The sequence below is a fragment of the Phascolarctos cinereus genome, unplaced genomic scaffold, assembly GCF_003287225.1.
Source record: "Phascolarctos cinereus isolate Bilbo 61053 unplaced genomic scaffold, phaCin_HiC Scaffold_5;HRSCAF=322, whole genome shotgun sequence".
Taxonomy (NCBI): Eukaryota; Metazoa; Chordata; class Mammalia; order Diprotodontia; family Phascolarctidae; genus Phascolarctos; species Phascolarctos cinereus.
This window is the reverse complement of record NW_027555958.1, coordinates 426,545,901-426,569,844: the sequence shown is the minus strand read 5'-3', so window position 1 is coordinate 426,569,844 and position 23,944 is coordinate 426,545,901. Positions and strand designations below refer to the sequence as shown.

Sequence of the window (23,944 nt, the reverse complement as noted above, 5' to 3'; positions counted from 1 at the left end):
TTGACTTCTATAAAGTGCCATTGGCTGCTGTTGAGCCTGTAGTAACTAAAGCACTCGGCATTCTTTTGCATTCTTTTACAGGACTTGTTTCTGATTTTTAAAATTCATAATGTAGAACTTGACACTTACCACTATTCAATTGCATCTAGTTCAGTTTGGTCCATTGTCCTAACCTGGTGAAAGCACTTTGGGTCTCAATTCTGTCATCTAACACATTAACTGCTTTTTTTCCCCCCTATTAAACATATTTTCACATTAGTCATGTCATAAAGAATTAGAACCAATAGGAGGAATCACCAGAAAGAATAAAACAGAAAGAAAAAAAATAGCAAATAGTATGAGTCTATCTGCATTCAAACTCCATAATTCTTTCTTTGGATGTGGATAGAATTTTCCATCACAAGATCTTTAAAGATGATTTAGATCCTTGCATTGCTGAGAAGAGCTGTCTATCAAAGTTAGTCATCACCCAATGTGGCTGTTACTGTAACACATTAACTATTGCTCCCAGCTTTATGTCTGCGGCAAATCTGATGCATGTTCTGTCTATGCCCACCTAAATAGGTCCTGGATGAATCCCAGATTCCTGGTGCACTTCACTGAAGACCTCCCCTTCCAATGTGACATTGACACATTAATAACTGCTTTGGAAATCTTAGTCTTTCAACCAGTTCCAAATCGACCCAAATGTATTATTCCCAAGCTAACCATCAGGGCAGAGAATTTGCCATGTGGTTAGACACTCTCTCAGACTCAGCACAAGGTTGTGACTAATACTTTGATTTATTCTCACTTCTTTAGACATAACATGGTTTTCAACCCCCTGTATTTTCCTTTGGTCCTTTCTAATGGGCTGCTGGAAGTCTACTTGAAAGTCTGGCAGCTACTGGTAATTACCCCGTCTCCTGGCCATGCCTTCTGCTCCTTTCCCCAAAGACTTTTGAGTTTTCTGTAGTACACCTTGCAACTGAAGCCTTCACTGAACCCCTCTTTGATGTGAGTTTTCAAGGAGTGCAGCGTAGGGTACACGCGGCAGCACGCCACACATTTGTAGCCATTCTGCTGGGTGGGATGCCACTTGGAAGCTGTCAGGATGTCCTGGGATGTGATGTAGTCCTTGGAGTCCAAGCCTGTTCTTGGTTTCTTGGTGGTTTCCCAGGGACAGGCATTCTCCAGGGAGGAGGAGAAAGAGCAGATGCTGTTGGCCACATCCTCAGGCTGGCCAGTGTCCCCCCTGCCCTCCCTGCCCTCATCCCATTGTACCTCTGAGAAGCTGTAGGTCTTCAACTGACTTTCTTTATCTCTGCACACAAAGTAGCTATAAGGGGAGCACCAAGGCCGGTAGATGGTACAATTCTGCCTCAGCTGTTCAGTGCCTGGCGTGTCCCCCAGGGCACAGTCTATTTAAGGGAAGAAAAGAGCTGACTCTAAGCCTCTGGTGCTTGGGGAATCTCTCTGGGCTTGGTAAAGTTGGGGGCTGAGTGTCCCCAGGAGAGGAAGTGAGTTGGATGTCTGAGAAGCATTGGTGGAGTTGGGAGAGCAATCTAAGGCAGTCAACCTTTTTTTTTTCTTTTAGATAGGTTAAGTCTTACAGCATTTCAATCTGTGGGGCAAAATAGCTACAATCTTGGGCAAATGATCTTGAAAGTTTGGTGTTACCTGACCAAATCTTGTTGCTTCCTGAGATAGTCTTTCCCTGGAGATAGCCCTTCCCCTGAGGCCAGACACAGAGAGACCACCCAGAAGGCAGACTGGAATGGGGATCTCATGTTCAGCATTTACATTAGCAATGTTTACATTCATGACCAATTAATTTTTCCTCCCTCTCTGACCTTTTCCCTTTGCCCTGCTCCCTGAGATTCAAGGGGTGGTGCTTTAAAGAAAAGAGGATTAGATGAAGAAATGCAAGCAGAAAACATGGCATGTGGTCACAAAGCTTCTCGACACCCATTACCTAAGGGAGCAGCCCCCTCATTCCAATTTCACAGACATAAATGTATATATAGATACATGCATCTACATAGCTGTACCTATGTGAACACACATACAGTTGGGGAAGACCTCACCTGCTGAGAACACTGTGTTATGTACCCCATGTCGAAGAGCACTGCATTGGTACTGGGGTGGCAGGACCTGAGCGGGGCTGGGCACCTTACCAGGTACAGGAGTCTTTGAGATGTCTGAGTGACAGAAGGAAACACTCGGGTGAGCTAAAGAGAGAGTTGCCCTTCTGGGACTTCCGACGGGATTTGGGGAAGATTCTGCTTTGGCTCTTTGTTCTTGTCTTTGCCAAATGACCTCCAGGGACTGAGATGACACCATGAACATGCAGTGCAGTGAGGCAGGGCCACTCCAAATGACTTTCTAGGAGAGTTCTGAATGGGACCATTTCATTGAGATACAGGAAAGAGCAAGATGGGTAAAGGAGACAACTTCATTGTTCTGCCTATTCTATCCTCTCTTGTATTTTGTCATGTGTGTGGCCCTCTCTACTGTGGGGTTTTAAGTTTTCCTGAGTTTAGTGTCTATTGTGGAGAGTTACAACCACAGATTCCATAGTGTGTCATAGAGGACCCCTTCTACAGTGTTAAGGATAAATTTCTGACCCAAAGACCTCACACATAGTAATAAAGATGACCAGAGATCAGGATTCAGGTGTGTATCCTGGGGTTCTACTTTGCTGACCCAGTAGAGTTGATTAAGCTTAAACAGAAAGCTTATCTACATTTGTTTGCCAGATAAATAGCAGTTTTTTATCTTGGATGACAATCTTGTAGACATGTTTATATATTTAAATTGGGTACGTAAGAAGAAGCCTCTCATTGGCTTGCCAAAACCTTATTCTTCTCTGTTCATATCAATGAGTTTTCTCACATTAGGATTCCAGTGGTGAACTCAAAGGCTAGATTCTCCTCTAATCTATCTAAACAAAGCCAGAGCATACCATGATGATTAGAGTGGCAAAACATTCTAAGAAAATATATGTATTGTCTTGGAAATCAATACAGACTAAAGGGGTAAAAAAATCCACAGAAAATTGACAGGATATGTTTTGGTTACCCCGGCTACAGAAGCAAAAACAACATTAACCACTTGGTACTTGCCATGATGGTAAGTATCCTTACCCACCACCCATCTAGAAGAATAAATAATTGGACCCTTTTGAATTTGAGTTTCTGGTCCTGTACATCAGCTGGTGGGGCTAATGAGATACTCCAAAGGAAGATTAAACTCATGATTCCCAGCTTCACCCATAGTTTACCTGGTAAGCTGGTAGCTCGAGAGGATGTAATATCAGGAAAAGTATTCATGGCAGAGGAAGAGGTCCGTGGTCCTGAAATGCTAAGGAGAGAGAAGTTCTCCATGTTCTGACTCTTGGTAAGTTATGGAGATGTCTTTCTCTTCCTCCTTAGATGCTAGTTGTGTTGTCCAGGTGATAAACATTCTGAGATCGTTTGACATCATAAGAAGGGCACGTAATTCCACTTGCTGGCACAGCTTCCCCAGTTGCTAGCCAAGGAAAGGCTTCCATCCCCACTTTCCTTAGGCTAACTCTAAATTTGTATTATTTCACTTGATCCTACTGTTCCTAAGTAACTTTTACATACATTGTATCTGGCCTGGGTATCACCCAAGGAAGAATAAGAATCATGGTAACATTGGCTCTATAGGGCCTTGGTGCCCTCCTATGTTCTTCTTTCTCTGGTCACTTCCATGCCTTCTCCCTCGGCCCTAAAAATGTGTTTTTCCTTATTAATTCCCTTGTCGCCTCCCTACCCTCAAAAAATAAAAATAAAATCGAGCACCCTGGTCCAGGCTATCTTTGTTGCCACGGTCTTCCATTAGGATGTGTGGCAGTACACTAAGTAATATAGGAGGGGAAGACATCATTTGGAAGAATCACGGTCCTTACTGAGAAGGGCCTGGTAAAGCTGTAAGTGTCTGGGGCATGCGGGAAAGTGTGTGGACTTGCCTGTAGGGAGAGGAGAAAGCGGAGTAGGAGAGAGAAGGAGAATTAGGCTTTCTTTCTGTATTTCTTCAACGTGCCTAACCAGTGAGGGGGCAGTGAGGGAAATAGGAACGTTAATACCATTCCTTCACTGAGATCATAGGAGTGTGTAATATAATAAATGCCCCAGTTTGCTAGAAGCAGCTGTAGTGGAAATAATAGTTGTGGCTTACCTTGGAAACTTGGACTGTCTTAACACTGTCATTTGAGGCATCATTGTATAGTGAAAAGAATAACGGAGTTGAGGGGGAGGTCCCAGCCCTCGCGTGGCCACCAAATAACAGTATGTCTTTGAAGTCATTCCCCCATTTTGGACTTCCTTGCCTTCATCAGTCACGTGGAAGGGCTGGAATCGATGACCTCTTATTCCTTCCAGGTGGAACATTTTAGGATACCATGATTTGCATACTAGGAAATGACAGGTAGATATTGATAAGTGATACTGATGAGACCTGGAACACCTGGGATTTCATTTTCCCTTTTTCCATTCAATTTCCACCACTGACAACAATAACAAGCCTAGTGCTTTAAAAACACTTTAAAAAATAGATAGTGGGGGACATTTTCCCATTTATGAAAGAGGTGAAAGGCAAAGCTGATTCAAAGCCAGTCATTTACTTAGCTGGTCATCTCTAAGATTCCCATTATACCCCAGTCTGGCCAGAGGCATTCCCCTGGCATATCAGTATTGGAGGCTCAGGGGCAGTAATAGACACCTTCCTGTACTGGTCACTTCATACAATGTTTCTTTCTTTCTTATTTCTTTCCTGCCTGCTTTCCGAGCCCCTGTCTGGGTCAGGTAAGATACCCTTTCCTCCACCAGTGACGCATGCTGCAGAATGCTCCCTTCTCTGCCCCTGTGTGTGCATGCTGTGTGTGGTGGTGCTGAGGGAGGGAAGCCTGGTCCCAGGTTCAGCCATTCCTCACCTCCAATATTCACTGGAGCCCCGTGCCTCTGGGGAGCTGTGGTCTCAGGCATTCTTGTATCTTAGGAGATTGAGGTTCTATGTTCTCTTCCTTGATTCATGCCAATGCCCGTGGATGTCTTAGCTGAGAAGATACTGTTGCTGTACCCTGCCTTCACTCCCCCCCCCCCAAATTTGATTGTAGATTTTCTATATGGTTGTAGTCAAGGAAACTCTTGGCTTGGTACCACTTAGACCATGAGATAAGGGGAATTCAATCCATGCCATGTCTTGGAGGAAAAAAATAATTCCTACCAGGATATTCCAGAAGGGCTGTCAGGGCACAAATATTTAACTTGCCCAAATATGATTTTGGAAAGGATTGCTGCATTTCTGGAAGTAAGAAGGAACTTAGAAACAAGTTTCCTCGTGTTCCAGCCCACCTCCTTCCTGAGAGTATTGGAACATTCTGGAATGTACAGTCAACTCAATTGTTCACACAGAATCAATGCATTTCAGTAAACATTTCAATGCCCAGTATGGGGTTACCAAGAAGTATGGCATAGAACCTTCCCTGGAAGAATGTGTATTCTCAATATGGAAACAACACATAGATACATATGAACTCATTAGAAAATAATATATAATGGGCTTTATTTAAAAGATCATTTTTTATAAATGGGGGAAAAATAACTATCTCCCCCCTTCCCAACAGAATGTAAGTTTCCTGAGGGCAGGGACTAAGGGACAATTTAGTGTTTGTCTTTGATTTCCCAGTGCCTGGTATAGTGCTCTTCTCTTAGTAGATGTTTAATGATTGCTTGTTGAATTGATTTTGAATTTCAAATGGTAGTATGTAATGGTCTAAGTTGACTACAGCAGTGGACTACACAGACCTAGCAGGTGAAAGCAGGCGCCTGTCTGTGGAAAGGAACAGAGGCCCGGGTGATCCAAAAGGATAACTCAGACATCTCTTCTGATTATTTGGTTTTGTACGTGTTGAGGTACTTCCCTGGAATTAGATATGCTTGCCTGATACTCGAAGAACTTCAAACAATGAAGCCACCTGGGAGGAAAGATTAGAAAACTCTGGCTTCTCCATCCTGCCATAGGGCCCCATTCCATGACTCCTCCAATCTCAAACTAAAGCTTGCTGTGATTTAGGTAGAGGCAGTTAATGGGTTGATTTCCTGCTAGGTGACAGGCTTTGCCCCAGAGTAAGAATAGATGAGGGATAGGTAGAGGGGAAGAAGAGAGAGAGAAATGAATTTAAAAAAAAGAGTAGGTGTCGATGCCAATAAGAACAAGCCACCATGTGGACAATTAGGAAGAGTCATGCCCTTGTTGGAGGATGTTAAAGACTTAGCCATATACTCCATGTAGAGTGTGTGTGGCCTAGGTGGAGCCAGCTTCCCTTCAGAGATGACTAGGACTGAGTTCCCTTTCTATTGTTTGATATGAATGGGTGGGGTCTACAAGGGTTCTATTTCCAATCACTTTTTTTGAGTAGTCAAGTTCAGGGGACAAGGGTGAAAAGTAGGAAGCTTCTTATTGCTGGAGGAGAAAGAAATTTTATGTCGCTCTTTCCCCTCTGAATTTTCTTGACATGTGGAACTTGTTTGTCCAGGGGAGTTGGCAGGATATCAATGCTTGATGCTCGTTAGAGGGAGAAGCCATAAGGGACCCCAGCCAACCTACCAGCCTAGGGAAGAGAAAGCTGCCTTGTCATTTGAATTTAGACATGTTGAAGAATATATCACAACATGAGTGGCTCTGAGGAAGTTGCAGTGGGTGTAGCCCCTCCAAAAAGGGGGTATTAAAGATCCCAGAGAATCTTTGCTCGGGCTCCTCTTTAGGCCGTGAACAAGGTTCCTTTAGTATATGTGAGTGGAGAATCCAGTCCTTGAGTCCCTGGCACTATACCTATGGCTGTGCCTCTAACCATCTCTAGTTCCTGGGCTAGAATGACCACATGATGATCAGTATAACCTAGTGGGAAAATTGATAATTAGATTGACAATCCAGCAACACTGATTTATCTCCTCATAACCCTCCTTTTTATTTTTTCGTTTGAAGGATGAAATTGTCAGTGCCCACCCTTGCCTCTCCTGTTTGAGAGGCAGGAGTTCAATTCAGCTAAACTCAGATCCTGACATTAAAAGATCCCCAGAGAAGGGAAATTTGTTACCCAGGCTCAGTAACTAATCTCAGGGTCAGTAGACCCATGTAATCTTCAATAGCAGATAAAATCTCTAATAGTGCTTAAGAATTAGTGCTATGTAAAACTGAAATAAGCAGCAGACTCTGCCTCAGTGGAAGATGGAAAGTCGAAAGGGAATTCTTTTGGGGGGTGGGGAGTGGGGATGTGTTGAACTCGATGGCCTCTAAGGTCCATTGCATGTCTGAAATTCTGGGACTCCTACCTGCTGCAGTTTTCCTCTTCTTTAGTCTTCAATAAGCATGAATCCCTAGACTCTAGGTAACACGAACCATTCAGTCTATGTCTTATCTATACCATGCTTGTAAGCAGAGGTAGGGTAGGTACATGGGTAGAGGTCTATAGAAAAGTCTCCTGGTCCTTGTTAGCCATTCCATCCCATCACCCAGATGTGTGATGAGTAATGTAGTTGGATAGAAGTGATCAGATGTGATCATATACCAGCATGTGGCATAACAATAACGTCTTCCATCCCTCTCTAAATTCTTAACTGCTTCCAAGGACTTGGTATGAATGGACAGGTCCTGAAGTGGTTCTGTTTCCAGCTATCCCCTGAAAAGCCAAGTTCAAAGGACAGGAGAGTTGGGAGTAATTAATAGAGCTGAAAAGTGTGGATTAAGTATAAGACCATCAGAGTACAATGAAAACAGGACTAGGTTGAGTGGAAGAGACTGGGTATAGCTCCCCAATCAACTATATGACTACCTGTGAAAATTTGAGCAATTTTCTGGGCCTCAGTTTCCTCATTAATAAAATGAAATGATGAGACTAGAAAACTGCAGAGGACCCAGGTCCAAATCAATAATAATATCTACAAATAAGTGCTGGAATGGTAAAATTAATTCTTAAACTTAATGTATTGATTGTGGATTTAGTCGCTGATTATTTTACATATATCAATTCCACGGATTTAGAAGAATTCAAGAATAGACTAGCCAGCTCCTTTATGAGTATTTCCAAAGCTTTTGGAAATTGAAAAAATTGTGGGGGGTGAGGGCAGTGTTTTGTTGGGAATTGCTTGTGCAGATATAAAGAGTAGAGTAGGGGAGATGAGGTCTGTTGAGTCCAGGTAAAAACCCACTTCTCACTCCTTAATTCCCACTTCACTCTTTACCTACCTGCTTCTTTATCCCTTTCTGTTCACAGTTGACCAAAGCATGTTTGAGAATTCTAACACAGCGCCCACCCCAAAGCTGCAGCCAAGCCGCTCCTTCCCCCATCTGTCCAAGTCCACTGCCTCCAGCTCAACAGCCATGGGCCCCCTGGAGCTGAGTGGGCCTGGGCTCCGAGTAGGCAGCAGCCAGCACCTCAAGAACCTGGGGAAGGCTGTGGGAGCCAAGGTTAATGATTTCTTGCGGAGGAAAGAGCCAGTGAATCTTGGGAACACTGCAGGAGTGATGGAGATCAACAAAAATGCAGGAGCCACACTGTCTGCTCGAGGTGATACTCCACCAGGGACCTGGCAGGAAGAAGAAAGGTGAGCAGCAGATTGACAGCCTTGTATTCCCACTGGTCAGTAGAGATGCTGTTAAATGCCTTCATGCCCAGCTCTGTGTGAGGCAATATAAGGCAAACACAAAGAATGTAACACACACACACACACACATACACATACACACACACACACACACACACACACACACACACACACACACCCCTCTGGGAGCTTACAATATCATGGTGTCCCTATCTTTTCCTTGCGATTATGTGGCTCAGTTTTTTGGTATCTAGTAAAGCAAAAAGAGGATTAGGAAGGATTTTTAGGGTTGCATTCAAGGTCTCCAAAGACTTCACACCTTCTATAATGTTTTCCTCAAATGTGGTTTTTGTTTATTTTGTCCTCAAGCTCAGAATTAATCGACAAGAATTTATTAAGTGCCTTCTTTGTGCCAGTCACTGCAGATACAAAGATAGAAATAAAACAGTCCCTGACCTCAAAGAACTTATGTTCTATCAGGGAAGACAACACAAACACGTGTAAAGTGATTTTGGAGGGAGGAAGCAACTGCTTGGATGACCAAGGCTTTTGCCTTTCATAGGAAGTGGCCCTCAAACTGAGCTTTGAAGGAAACTCAGTATTCTAGGAGGGAGGAGTAAGGAAGGAGAGCCTTCCAGGCCTGGAGAACCGTGTGTGCAAAGCAGTAGAGACAGGAGCTGGAATGTTGTGTATAAAAAAGTAATGGGGCCACTTTGGCCAGTCTGTAAAGGGCATGAAGAGGGGGTCTCAATGGAATAAGCCCGAAAGACAGACAGGACAGATTGTAAAAAGCTTTAAACACCTAACAGAGGGATTTTATATGTGATCCTTCAGGGAATGGAGGGCCCACTGAAGTTTGTTGGGCAGAGGATCGATGAGGTCAGATCTGTGCTTTAGGAACATCACTTTGGCAACTTTGTTTTCTCTTTCCTTGTAAGCAAAGATGCTAAATTGTTTTCTTGATTAGAATTCTGAAGCTCATAGGTGAAGTCCCAATAATAAGGTCTGATGTCTACTAATGACATTGAGAAATACCTTGGGCAAGTTCCAGGACTCTGTGTTTCTCTGTTCCTACCTCCTATCCATACACCTGAGAATGCCCTATTTAATTACAGAATCTCAGAATTAGAAGGCACCTCAAGAGAGTCATCCAGACCAACCAATAGCTGACCAATGGTCATTTAGCTTTTCCTTTTAGGCTTCCAATAATGGAACTCTCTATATACCCCAAGGCACCCCAGAAATAGAAGACTAAGAGATTAATTGCACCCAAGGAAATGCCATTGTGTGTCCTTAAAAAGGGGTTCATTTAATTTCTTAAAATCTTACCTTTCTGGTCTGTATAAGCATATACCTTATCTCTCCCACTGGATGGTCAGTTCTTTGATGACAGGTACTATGTCTTGGACATTTTGTATCCTACCTGTAAGGCCCTCAGTAAATACCTATTGACTGAATTTCTGGGATGTTAAGAAATTGCTGTCTATGGTACCTTTTAGCAAGTTGTAGTTTCCTTGCTTATCTCTTTTCATTAAATCTATTTTTGCTTTTGCTTTGTCTGAGGTCATCATTGCTACCACTGCTTTTTTTTTTTAGATTTCAGCTGAAGTATAATAGATTCTGCTCTAGCCCATTACCTTTATTTTGTGTGTGTGTGTGTCTCTGCTTCAAGTGTGCTTCTTGTAAAGAATACATTGTAGGGTTCTGGTTTTTAATCTTCTCTACTGTCCATTTCCATTTTACAAGTGAATTCATCCCATTCCCATCTATAGTTATGATTACTAACTGTGTATTTCCCTTCATACTGTTTTCCCTATTTCTCTCTCTCTCTCTCTCTCTCTCTCTCTCTCTCTCTCTCTCTCTCTCTCTCTCTCTCTCTTTCTCCTTTCACCCTGTCCCTCCTCAAAACTGTTTGGATTCTGACCACTACTTCCCCCAATCTGCTCTTCCTTCTATCAGCCCCTCCCCTTTTGTCTTATCTCCCTTCCTTCCTACTCCTCTGTAGAGTAAGATAGATTTATATACCCAACTGAGGGTGTATATTATTCCCTCCTTCAGCAAATTCCAATAAGAATAAGGTTCAAGCATTGTCTGCCACCCATCCATCTTCAGATCCACTCTAAAAGCTCTTTCATGCTTCTCTTATGTGAGATAATTTACCCCATTCTACCTCTCCCTTCCCTCTTCTCCCAGTGTATCCCTATTTCTTGCCCCTTTATTTTTATTCTGATATCATCCCATCATAGTCAACTCACACCCATGCCCTCTGTCTATGAATACTCTTTTTGACTGCCCCAATAATGATAAAGTTCTTAGGAGTTACAAGTATCATTTTCCCATGTAGAAATGTAAACAGTTAAGCTTATTGAATTTCTTATGATTTATCTTTCCTGATTACCTTTTAATGCTTCTCTTGAGTCATATATTTAAAAATAAAATTTTCTGTTCCTCTCAGATCTTTTCATCAGGAATGCTTGAAAGTCCTCTATTTCATTAAATATCTGTTTTTTCTCCTGAAGTATTATATTCCATTTTGCTGCTTAGGTTATTCTTGGTTGTGATCCTAGCTTCTTTGCCTTTGGAATATCATATTCCAAGTGTAAATATGATATTTACTTTTTTAACATAAAAACTGCTAAATCTTATGTGATCCTGACTGTGGCTTCACAATATTTGAATTGTTTCTTTCTGGCACTTGCAGTATTTTCTTCTCGACCTGAGACCTCTGGAATTTAGCTATAATATTCCTGAGAGTTTTCATTTTGGGATCTTTTTCCAGAGGTGATTGGTAAATTCTTTCAATTTCTATTCTATTCACTGGATCTAAGATGTTGGGGTAGTTTTCCTTTATAACTTCTTGAAATATGATGTCTAGGCTCTTTTTTTGATTATGGCTTTCAGGTAGTCCAATAATTCTTAAGTTATCTGTCCTGTATCTATTTTCCAGGTCAGTTTTTTTTTTCCCAAAGAGATAATTCACATTTTCTTCTTTTTTCATTCTTTTGACTTTGTTTTATTGTTTCTTGGTATGTCACAGAGTCATTAGCTTCCACTTGCCCAATTCTAATTTTTAAGGAATTATTTTCTTCAGTGAGCTTTTGTACCTCCTTTTCCATTTGGCCAGTTCTACTTATTAGAGTTGTTTTCTTCAGTGAATTTTTAAACATCTTCCATTTTTTATGAGGGTCACGTGCACTCTTTCCCACCCTGGAACTGTGACCAGGGTCCCCAGTCTTCTGTGGATGAGAGGTGTGGTGTATTAGCACTCTTCCTCACCCTAGGATTACAACCTGGGCCTGTGACCCAGAACTGTATTTGGGTAATGCAACAGAGTCCTGCACCCACTGCCGGCAGAGTGTCCCCAGTAACCTCCTTCTGAGCAGTTGTTTAGCCCCCTTACTGTCTGGGGGCTCAGAGCTCTGAAAGTCTCTGCTGTAGATTCACATACCCTGCCTCCCACCCTGAAGGCTTGCACTGGCTTGCTCGGGCACTCCCTGTGCTGGACTGTACTCTACTCTCATTCCAGTAAGACATACATTTCCTTTCAACCTTCTGAGTTGTCTTTGGCTGGGAAATTGTTTCACCCTGCTCTTTTGTTAGTTCTCCTGCTCCAGATATCATTTTGAAGCATTCTTTAAAGTTATTTGGAGGAGAATTTGGGAGAGTTTAGTGGAGTTCTGCCTTTATTTCACCATCTTTGCTCTGCCTTTACATACTCTCTTTTAATGAAGCTTAAACTATATTAACTTTTAGCTGTCCTGTCATACCTCTGACTCATAATGAGATACCATTCCACTAAAACTTCACATTTAATGCCATCTGGTCATATCGCCTGTCTTGTACCTGAGAGACAGTGCAGTAGTTGGGGAGCTGGTTAAATATGCCATCTATCACTCACTAGCTCTGGCCATGGACAAGTCACATAACATCTATGGGCCTCCGTTTCCTCATCTATAAAAATGGAAAAAAGTATCTAGAGAAAGGCAGCATGGCTGAGTGGATTGGGGGCCTAGGTTCAGAGTCAGAGAGACCTTGATTCAAAGCCTTCCTATGACGCTTTGTGAATGTGTGACCTCAGGCAAGTCTTTCAACCTCTAAGTGCCCCCAGGCAGCTCTCTAAAGCTGTAAATTGTAGGACGTAGATCATCTTCACTAGTGAAGGAGCTGTCCTCTCTAAAATCAGAAAATCACAAGTCTAAGCAAACAAACAAAAATGCCTATCCTTATGTACCTATCCAGCTGGGCACTGGGAACAAAAAAGAATGAAGATCTATCCCTGCTCTTAAGCAACTGTGATGTATTAAAACATTCAAGAGATGTAGTTTCTCAGTAATTAATCATTTTATTAATTATGCCAGCAGTAGTTAATAAAAGGGGCCAATGCCATTCTTGAATGCCAAAGAACTCCTCATGGAACCCACTCAAGGCTTATATGCCTTTGGAATAGTGAGTGTTCCTGAGGGTGGTAATCAACTATGATTGGTTAACAAGTAATGAGAGAATGAATATTATAATAAGAGATGGGCTTATTCAAATAAGGGTCTGGGGGAAAATGACTGATCACTCAGTCTTGGTCAAAGAGACTTATTCCTTATCCAGACTATCCCACCTATGACAATCTAGGCAAAAGGGGGTCTGCCTCTGCTCAAATCTGACAGAGTGGAACACAGAGTGTCAGAATTCACCTTAAATTCTTTATAAGGTTCTCTAGTTTGATGGGGCAACAGCTCCTCCTGAGGATAGAAGGGCATGTACCCAGGGATTTGAGCAATCTCATCCATCCACAATGTCTTTCAGATGCTGATTTGGCCTATTAGAGAATAAGTTTTCAGAAAAGGAAAAATCCTGGGTCTCTCCAACATTAACAATTAATTATTTAATAGTCATTTCTCTCAGAGCTTACATTTTGCTGAGTGTGATTCACTATGTGTATAGATAAGCATATGCATGATAATTTAAGGAGGAACAGATCTGGAAAGGCTTCCCATCAGGAAATGGTGCATGAGCTGAGCCAGCCTTGAAGGAGGCCTAGGGATTCTGAGATGTAGGAATATGGAGAGAATGCACTCTAGGTATGAGAGAACAGGCCATGCAGATGCCCAGAGGGAAAAGATGAGGTACTAAGCCCTGCAAAAGGCAAGCACACCACTTAAGCTATAAGGACTAAATGAAATCACGTCAGCCCTAAAACACTACATAAAATGCCAGCTATTAATGTGTAGTGTTTTATTTTGTTTGGTTTTGTTTCAACCCAAATGTAGGGGTTTCCATTTATCTTCTTAATTTTCAACTTGATAGATACAATCAGTTTGTCTTATTGAATCTTCTTGACTCTGTCATCTAATTTATTAGCTACCCTTGATAGCTACACCTTCATTCAAGTCATTGATATGGAGCAGGATGGAAAACAGAGCCCTGTGGCTTGCCACCTCCCTTCAAGATTGGCCCAGATCCGTTAGGCAACACTTTTTGGGTACATCCATTCAAAGAGTTAAAAATCTATCTCATTGTATGGTCATCCAACAGAAATTTCTCTATCTCGTTCATATCTTTGAACAAGAGATTTCACCAAATGCCTTATTGAAATCCAGCAGCATTTTTCTAATCTACTAGTCTCCAATAAAAAGAAGTGCAGTTGAGTATGACTTGACTTACTTTTGGTAAACCTAACTTGATTGGTACCAGACAGTGAGAAGAGCCCTGATTTTAGAATTTGAAGACCTGTGTCAGAATCCTGGCTCTGCTACTTAATTACCTGGAGACCTTGGATAAATAATTTAATAGCTTTGAACCTCAGTTTTTCTCATCTGTCAAATGTTGGCCTATCTCTCAGATCCAAGTTCTGTACCACTTCATTTTTTTCTAAGTCCTCACATCATTTACTAACATGGCCTAGAAATTTGCCAAAGAAAGCATCAAGCTTATGAGGTGGTTTCCCAGTATTAGTCTTCCTCCCCTTTTGAATTACCCAGATCATTTCTTCTATCACCTCTCCTTATCTTTCAGAAAGCTTTCAAGATCCCTGGCAGTGACTCAGTGATTGCTTCTACAAGGCTTAAGTGCCTACAGCATAATTTGTCTGGGTTGGGAACTTGAATTTGTTACTTCTCCCCCTCTTCTCCCCCCATAAATCCTTTCCTCCTTCAAACTTTCCTGTCTCTAATAAGGGCACCACCATCTCCCCAAACTACCCAAGTTTATCACTTTAGAATTGTCTTTGACTCATCCCTCCCCTTCATTCTCCTTATCCAATCAATTGGCAAGTCTTCTTCATGCCCTCCTTTCCATTCACACAACCCCATCCTTGTTCTACCATCCACCTTAATCTTGGGCAGCTAAGTGGTGCAGTAGTTAGAGGTAGAACCTAGAGTCAGGAAGACCCAATTGTGTGACCTTGTACCAAAGGTCATTTTTCCTTTTTTAGTAGCTAGCTGTTCTGCAAAAATTCAGGTGCTTACATTAAAACCTTTCTTGGCTCCTTATTTCACCTTTGTTCCTGGTAGTTTAAGAAAAATAATTGGTTTATAGTATAGCAATCAGGCTTGCTCTTGCCCCTTCATAACCCCTGGGTGTAGTACTAGTTTTGTTATTATTATTGGTTTAAATCACCTGAACCCTCTGGGTCTCCTTGCAAAAGGGGGGCCTGCAGAATGAAAATTCCCTGAAGGGAGCTTCACCTCTGCTGTTTAGTATTGATTTTCAAAGAGGATGGTAATAGATTTACTGTACTCTGCCTCCATCAGGCCATCTGAAGTATTGTATTCATTTCTGGGCACCTTCATTTTAGGAAAGACTTTGGTAAGCTGGAAAAATGTCCTGAGGAATATTCTCAGGTTAGTTAAGGGTCTTAAGTTCATATCATGTAAGAACTGATCGAAGGAACTGGGTGTTCATCCCAGAGAAGAGACGAAAGACTTACAAGGAGGCATGTGTGCTGTTTTTGAATGGGTATCATTATATTTGTTCACTTAGTCACAAGGCCAGAAGTAGGAGCAGTGGATAGAAGTTGCAGAGGCACAGTTAAGGTTGCCTATAAAGAAATACTCCCTAATTGTTAGAGCTGCCCAGAATTAGACTGGGCTGCCTCAACAGGCAGTGGGTTCCCCTAGGTGGGAGTCGGCAAGCCAAGGGTGGACAGACACTTAGATCCACCAAGAAGGACATTCTTTTCCAGCTATGGGTTGACTGGGTGCTTCCTCAGGTCCCTTCCAACCTTGACATTCTATGATTCTCAGAGTCCCACTCTCATGTACATTGGTTTTGTGTTCAGTTCTAGGCATTTTAGAAAGCACATTGATAAGTTGGAGCCAATCCAGAGGAGAGGGTGACCAGGATGGTGAGAAAGAGGATTTGATCAATGAGACAAAAATCATTAGAAATACCTGGAGATGTATAGCATAGAAAAGAGAATGCTTAGGGATAGCTAGCTTTAATTGTCTGAAAATTTGCCATATGGAAGTGGGGCAAGATTTGTTTTTACTAGGAACAATGGATTGAAGTCACAGAGAAGCGTATTTCAGCTTTATATCAAGAAAAAACATCTTGCTAATAATTAAGCTTTCCAAAAGTAGAAGAGATAACCTTCGAAGACAGTGAATTCTCCTGCATTTGGAGTTGTGAGTGGAGGCTGTATGCCTTTGGTAGGGACATTGTCGACTGAATGTTTATTCACTTACAAATCTGCATATTCACTGACATCTATTCCAACTCTGAGCTTTTATGAGCCTAAGCAGCCTCTGAACTATAGATTTATTTTTATTCAGATTTCCTCCCTACTCTTTTCCTAAGGGGTGGGGGAGTGGTGCAGGATTCCTAGTCAATTCCCAGATCATCTCTGTGTCCCTTCTTCCTCTGGCTCACCATGCCCCAGCTCATCCCTTTGGGTGTCTGTGGTTTGACTGGCAGCATCATTTAGATTCTCATTCATTTCCAGCTTGCCAACACTGCTGGAGGTTGTCTCTGGGTGGCTTGTGGCCCACTTGTAAGTCTCTAAGTACAGTGATCCCTCCAAGGTCACACAGCCAGCATGTGTCAGAGATAGGACTTGAACCCAGGACTGCCCTGGCTCTGAGGACAGGAAGCACTCTTTATTGGATCACATTGTCTTACAATGGGCAGAGAAGTAGGGCAGGCACATTGGGGTCATGCTGAGCAAAGGTAAGCGGAGGACATGCCTTGAGTACAAGGTTGGCTCATGGGGCAGAGCAGGCCAGTGTGGCCTAGAGCAGAGAGTGTGTGAGGGGGAGGAATAGGAGATAAGATTGGAAAGCTATGTTGGCACCAACAACTTTCAATTCCAAGCAGAGGAGGAGTTTGAAATTTACTCTGGGCTGTATGGAACAGCTAAAGATTTTGGAATAGGCAAGTGACCCAACCAGATTTGTACATAAAAAAGGTTCTTCTGGTTGTGAGAGATCTGTCTGGAAAAATAAGTTAGAACCAGTTGCTTCCATCTTCTGAGTATGTCTTTTAAAAATACAAATTTATCAAAAGTAAGCCAAAAAAATAAAAGTAAACATTGTTAAGGTTATCAGGAAACAAACACTCTGATACATTTTTTTAATATTTTTTTTATTTTCAACATTCACTCCCATAAGATTTTTGAGTTTTAAATTTTCTCCCCCACCCACTTCTTCCCCCTCACCCCAAGACAGCGTACAAACTGATATAGGCTCTATGTATACATTCACGTTAAGCATATTTTCCCATTAGTCATGATGTAAAGAACAATTAGAACTAATGGGAGGAAACACAAGAATGAAGCAATAAAACAAAACTACAAAGGAAAAGGAAAGCAAATAGAATGCTTCCATCTGCATTCAGACTCCATATTTCTTTCTCTGGGTCTGGATAGCAATTTCCTTCATGAGTCTTTTGGAATTGTCTTAGATTCTTGCATTGCTGTGAAGAGCCAAGTCTATCAAAGTCAGTTATCCTATAAAATGGCTGTTGCTGTGCACAATGTTCTCCTGGTTCAGCTCATTTCATTTTGCATCAGTTCATGTAAGTCTTTCCAAGTTTTTTGAAGTCTGCCTGCTAATCATTTCTTATAGTATGTCATATTCCATTACATTCATATTCCACGACTTGTTCAGCCATTCCCCAGTTGATGAGCATCCCCTTAACTTCCAATTCTTTGCTACCACTAAAAGAGCTGCTATATATAATTTTTGTACACGTGGGTCCTTTCCCTGTTTTTATGATCTCATTGGGATACAGACCTGGAAGTGATATTGCTGGGTCAAAGGGTATGCACAATGTTATAGCCCTTTGGGCATAGTTCTAAATTGCTCTCCAGAATGGTTGGATTATTTCACAACTCCACCAACAATGCATTAGTGTTCCAATTTTCCCACGTCTTCTCCAACATTTATCATTGTCCTGTTTTGTCATGTTAGCCAATCTGATAGTATGATGCAGAACCTCAGAGTTATTTTGATTTGCATTTCTCTAATCAATAGTGATTTAGAGCATTTTTTCATGTGACTATAGATAGCTTTAGCTTCTTCCTCTGAAAACTGCCTATTCATATCCTTTGACCATTTATCAGTTGAGGAATGACTTGTATTCTTATAAACTCTGATACATTGTTAAGGGCATTATAAACTGGTACAAATGTTTCAAAGAACTTGATAATCTAGAGTATAAGTCACAAAACAAGAAAAAAAGGTTCTCCTGGCAGGGGTATGCACAATGGATTGGAGGAGGGAGAGGATAATGGTTCACAGTTATATACAAGGGGTCTCAGTTTCCACATACGTAAAATGAAGATTAGATTTCTAAGGGCCTCTTTATTTCTGAATCCTGTGATCCTAAGGGCTTTTCTCACAAAAAGTCTATAGGGTAGATAGTGTAATTATAATCTCCATTTTATAGGTGAGGGTAGGAGAGCTGGGGTTCAGGATATTAAGTCACTTGCCAGAGATCACACACTAGTAAGTGAAAAGATTTATTGAAAATTAATCTTTATTATTGTTTTCCTTGTAGGTCAGCTCTGTTGGAAGCATTCCCCCGCCTTGATCCGCCTCCTCCTGTGACCAAGAAGCGCACCCCTAGGACCCTGAAGAGCCCCCAAGACATGCTGATTTCTCCCCAGCCTGTCATGAGCAGCCTGGAGTATGGGGCAGAGCTGTTGGCTGGGCCACCCCAAGAGGCACCTTCCACGGTGCCTAGCCCGAGAGAGGTGGCCTCCAATGACAGCCTGGGACCAGAGGGTCCTGCAGAGATAGGGCCAGGGAGTGAGGCCCTGCTCAATGGAGAGGGCCCCTTGTCGGTGCCAGATCTCATCCACAAGGACGCTCAGAGTGATTTCAAGCTGAGGACAACCGAGTGGAGAAGGGCCTCCTCCCCGAGCCTTAGTGAAAGAAATGGCCTTAAACTCAGTCCGGGTTCTATTGGCCTGACTGAGCCCCAGGAAGATGGCAGCCCCCCACCTCGGGCAAGGACCACCAGCCTTGACAATGAGGGACCTCACCCAGACCTACTGTCCTTTGAGTAGATCTTCCATTCCCTTGCCCCCAAAGGAGCACCACAGTCCCTCCTCTAATCTGGGAAAAGAAGTCCCTGCCTTGTTTTCCCACTGTCCAGGGAGGTCCTTTCTCGGGCTCCCTCTCCCCCTTTAAACACCACACTTGAAGGCACTACCAGGTTTCCAGGTCAAGATCCTGCCTTGGGCCAGGAGCTTCCAGACCCGAGTAGCCTCCTAGTAGTAGCTTTGCTTGTGTCTAGATGGTTTTTCTGTCCTGGGGAGGTGGGGGGGAGGGGAGGTTAACTCCTATCATGTTGTAGTCCCCCACACTTCCTCGGTGTCTCCCCAGTGCTGTTCCATGCCCATTCATCCTCTGTTGCACCCATACAGAGTTGGAACGATGGTACAGGTCACATTTCACATTTCACTTTGACTTATAAGTGATACTTAATAAAAAGTCCTCTTGATGCTGGCAGTAATCCTCAGGAACATGCTGGCCACACTTCATTATTCTGATGAATGCACAAGCCCCCAGGTGATGAGACCAGTCTAACCAGAATCTCCAGAATTCTGTCTCTGGAATGTGGCTCACTTTTCTGCTGGAGACTTGGGTTCCTGTCCCTCCACTCCCTTCTGGTGGTGGGGCTTCCCATTTCCTACCTTGATGTCCATGGACAGCCTAGGAATTCCCTCGGGGCTCAGTCCATCTTGAGAGAGGGGGCTCTCCATGGGCTGAGGCCGGGAATTTGCAATCACATCAACGCAGGCAATGACTGCTCTGGCTTGATGATGGCTACATTTGCCTTGAAAGCCATATACTGTAGCCTGAACCCCAGCAAAAAGGTGGCCTTAGGTGTGGATCTGTGGGGAGCCCACCGTCCACTCTCCACTCATCATCTCTGTTCTCTTTGTTCAGGTAGGAAGAGAGGGAAGCTGGGAAAGCTGTTTGCTAAGTTTGAGCACCAGCCTCTGAGCTGCCTGCCCTATTTAGCTCACCACTCTTCACAAGGGACAGCAAGTTGTTAACTGGGGTCTTCCTGGAGTCAAATATTGAAGTAGGCCCTGAAAATGCCCCTAACTAAGCCTGCTCGGTTTTTTCCCTTCTTCCTTCCTTGTGGGCCCTTCCAATTTGGGCAAGATGATTAATTGGAAACTTTATGCCACTACCTGTGCTTTAAGCTCTCATTCCATCATGAGGGAAGGTAGCACCTACCTCCCCAGGTGAAGGAAGCCAGGGCTGAGCAGGCCCCAGCAGAAAATATCACAGGAATGAGATCTTTTTTAATGCCTTTTATAGTGCAAAGGTTGGCATTCAAGGAAATGGCTTGGTGAGGTCCTGTGATGACCAAACCCTTTGAGCTATATGTTCCCAAAGCTGGTGGGAAGAATGGGGTTGGTTTCTAAGACCCAGAACCATGGAAGGAGAGTCAGGAAAGCTTTCCAGCACTTTTGGAATTGGCCTTTTGGAATTGATATGACATGCGAAAAGGATAAAAAAAACTTGGTTGGGTCTAAGTAAACGTATATGCATATATTTTGAGAATCAAAGGTGAGGGTACAGTATGTGAGAGAAGGATTGGAGTGAGATGTGAGAGAGATGGGAAGTCATTAATAGTGTGGTTTTATCCCCTGCCAAACCACTTTTAACCAATGAGAAGGTCTGTGGCAAATGCTGGCACCCCTAGAGTCCTACTTTGTCCATAGAGAGGTCCCAGGCCTGCTCTTCTCTTGTCTCTGTTCAGGGCCTTTAGCTCACTTTTTCCACCTGCTTCCAGGACCCACCAAAGCTATCCCTGGTTATCAGGTGCCACCTTCTGAGTTTATAACACATTGTTTGTTCCTGTTTCCCACCAGGAGCCTTGGGGTGCTGCCTTCCTGTAGCCAAGAGACTGTGTAAAGGGGTGAGCCCAAGCCAGGCAGCATGCACATCGAGAAGAGACCAGGCCTCTTTCAGGAGGAGGGCATCATTTCCGAGGGAGGGGCCTGGGTGGGATTCACATCCTGAGAGAAAGCAGCTTTCTGGGAACCTTCTGCTAGCCTAGTTCTCCCTCCTTCCTGTTCCTGTGCTGGGATCCCTCTCCCCTCTGCCTTTACTTTTCATCTGCCTCTGCAGCTGACTTTCCTGAAGGATTTAAGGGACAGCAGCAGCCTTCTTCTTTGCTGCCCTATCCCCAGGTGCTACCTCTCACTTTATAGACAAAGAGGTTGGAAACTATTGAATGCATCCCTGAGAAGTGGGCTGCCTCTCATCCCATCTTTGCCACCATCCGGGGTGATTTTCTCATCCACTCTCTCTGCCCTTCTACCCCAGCATCCATTTCAAGCTAAATCAGAATGGGCTTCCCCCATCCCTGTATAAACCTCACCTCTATCTCCTCAGAAGACTAGTCCTGGACCTCAGCTCCTATTGGACATTAAAGGCCTTATGACAACTATTGGAGAGTGCCAGAGATAATCCAAACACCAGAGCATGGCCTTATTTAGCCTCAATGTGTCACAGAAATGTAGTGTGACCAGACCACTAAGCAGAGTTGACCCCTGCATGTGGTCTTCCTGGTAACTTGAGGTTTCCCAAGATGGGTTCATGGTTCTTGTGTGGGTGGTAAGGGGACTGTAGATCTGCACCTGAAGGGTACTCCCAATCTGAGCCTTGGCCCTCCATGCCAGCAGCTAGGCCTGCATCTCTGAGAAATAAATCAATGAGGAGATTGCCTTCCCAGGTAATCTTTCTATTACTTTGGCCCTATCTCTCTTCAGAGACCATGGTAGTAGAAGCCATGGATACAAGTGTGGCTTTTTTTTTTTTTAGCAACTATGCCCTTTACCTTTCCTCCATTCCAAAGCTGTTGTCATTAGCCACAGAGTGCCTGTCCAGGTCTGGAGCAGAGCCTGACCCAGTTGAGGTCTATTGGTTTTTGTCTTCATTTGTCATTAAAAGTCATTACAGGGTTCCCACATAAGTGTATCCAGGACATGGAATCAATGAAGCCAGGCATCTCTCCTATTTCTATTTAGTCTCTCAGTGGTCTCCATCCCCTCCCTCCTTCTCCCTTGCAAAACAGGGTGTTCTACCTACCTCACCAGGACCCTCAGAAGCTAAAGTCTGGAACCTGCAGATTCCCTCTTGAAGGATCAATGTCTAGTCTGAACAATTACTTTAAAACTTCCAATCGTCAAGAGAGACATTTAGGTCATGTTGCCTTTTCTACCCAAATTACCAAGTGATTTCCTGTACCCACCTCAGTTGTCTGCCATCCAAGAAGTGGAGTTAAGTTAATGCAAATCACTAATGCAGACAGTGGCCTCCTTTGGGTGGCTTTGGAAGCCCAACTTCTCAGGAAGGGAGGGTGATCTAGAGAGAAGGAGAAGGATGGAAAGGGCAAGTCTCAACTCTTCAAAAATGAAGAGATAAGAGATGGCTTATTTTCTTTCCCCATTACTCCTCTATACCCACTTTGGTCTGCATATCTAGATATATGCCCTGGTCTGTACCCAGAAACATTTCTATCATGAGAGTTTTTCCAAGCATCGCCTGTATGACATAGACCATCAAAGCTGAAATGGTCTTAGAGCTCCTCTGGTCCAATCCCTTTGTTTTGAGATGAGGAAAAGGACCCAGAGAGAGGAAGGAAAGGTGGCAGAGCTAGTCAATGGCAGAGCCAAGATTGGAATCCATGCCTCCAGACTCCAAATTGGAGCAGTCTTTTCACTATGACGCATTGCACAAATGGAAATGTATATGTATATTGCTCATGTGGAAGCATATGTATATGTGTTATATATGTGGATATCTAGACAGACGTGTATCGAATCTTTTTAATGAATGGAGGTGGGTGGGAATCTTTGGTTGGATTCAGTTGTAGGGAGGAAGAAAGACATCAGATTGATTGTTTCTATAGAGTCTATATATTTTTAGTAATTTTCTGTAGAAAGCAGCTGATTGCACAATAAAAGTGTTTGGTTTTCTTTCCTGACAGTGATGGGGCTGGCTTGTTTCTTTCAGGGGAGGGGGGGAAGCTAATCTGATGAGGAGTAATAGCATTTTCCATTCTCAGGTGGCATAGTAAGGAAAGTGAAGAAGGCAACAATCCATTGCTCCCTCATTCACAAGCAAGGCGAGGGTCTTATGGGCTACTCCATGGTTCATCATTTCAATGAGTAGGTAATTCTGAGAGTGCTTCTCTTTCCTCTTCCCCCAGGGATCACATGGGACCACAGACCTATACTTTGAGGGCAACTTAGAGGTCATCTAATTTAACCCTCTCATGACCAATTTTTTTTTTATTCTGAACTTAACACCAAGTAAGATGAGCATTTCCATATACAAAACAAGGCAGAGAAAGACTGCACATGGAGCCACAAATCTTTTACAGGTAGCTTTTCCTCAACCAAGTACAAGACAAACTGAGTATGTTATTTCCAAAGCTCTCCTCCACATCTGTATCGCCTACAATCCTTCCTTCTGTTTCCTTTTGTGCATTTTAAAAAATGCTTCAATTACCCTCTTTTCTTTCTCCCCATTTTGGTAACTCTATAGCTACCTAGGGCCCACTCATTCTCCCACTCAAAACTGAAAGAAAAAACAAAACCTGCATAACAAATATTCATAGTCAGGCAAAACAAATGTGGGCAAATCCCCACATTGGCCACGACCAAAAAAAATATATCTCATCATGCCCCTGGAGCTCTTCATTTCTCTTTCAGAGGGTAGGCAGCATGTTCCATCAATGGTCCTCTGGAATCATCTACCCTGTCAACTTATGTATGAAACTGAGGCCCAAAAGAATGAAGTGACTTTTACAAAGCCACACAGCAAATGAAAGAACAGGGATTTAAGCTTAGGAGCCATCCTCTCCACTGCACCACC

General features: G+C 43.1%; 2 protein-coding genes across 2 annotated transcripts; one reads left to right on the top strand and one right to left on the bottom strand.

Moving 5' to 3' along the window:
- Window positions 1-864: 864 nt before the first annotated feature.
- SPATA46 (spermatogenesis associated 46) lies at window positions 865-4,255 on the bottom strand. Its single transcript, XM_020988629.2, has 5 exons — window positions 4,183-4,255; window positions 3,263-3,342; window positions 2,067-2,180; window positions 1,264-1,400; window positions 865-1,170 (listed from the first exon to the last, which is right to left on the bottom strand). Exons 1-5 carry the CDS (start codon window positions 4,224-4,226, stop codon window positions 865-867), a joined length of 681 nt encoding a protein of 226 aa, XP_020844288.2. The 5' UTR covers window positions 4,227-4,255.
- A 1,188-nt stretch (window positions 4,256-5,443) lies between these two features.
- Window positions 5,444-23,053, top strand: CUNH1orf226 (chromosome unknown C1orf226 homolog). Its single transcript, XM_078156532.1, has 3 exons — window positions 5,444-5,632; window positions 8,279-8,609; window positions 18,597-23,053. The coding sequence occupies exons 2-3, from the start codon at window positions 8,290-8,292 to the stop codon at window positions 19,105-19,107; spliced, it is 831 nt and encodes a 276-aa protein (XP_078012658.1). The 5' UTR covers window positions 5,444-5,632; window positions 8,279-8,289; the 3' UTR covers window positions 19,108-23,053.
- The last annotated feature ends 891 nt before the right edge of the window (window positions 23,054-23,944 follow it).

What these genes read in the sequence shown, in the direction of transcription:
- SPATA46 (XM_020988629.2), bottom strand. Translation starts at nt 4,226, where the DNA reads ATGATGCCTCAAATGACAGTGTTAAGACAGTCCAAGTTTCCAAG. An exon ending in TCGAGCTACCAGCTTACCAG is followed by an intron (nt 2,181 to 3,262) that starts GTAAACTATGGG and finishes TCTGTCACTCAG; the next exon opens with ACATCTCAAAGACTCCTGTA. An exon ending in AGACCTACAGCTTCTCAGAG is followed by an intron (nt 1,171 to 1,263) that starts GTACAATGGGAT and finishes TCCTCCCTGGAG; the next exon opens with AATGCCTGTCCCTGGGAAAC.
- CUNH1orf226 (XM_078156532.1), top strand. Translation starts at nt 8,290, where the DNA reads ATGTTTGAGAATTCTAACACAGCGCCCACCCCAAAGCTGCAGCCAAGC. An exon ending in ACCTGGCAGGAAGAAGAAAG is followed by an intron (nt 8,610 to 18,596) that starts GTGAGCAGCAGA and finishes TTTTCCTTGTAG; the next exon opens with GTCAGCTCTGTTGGAAGCAT.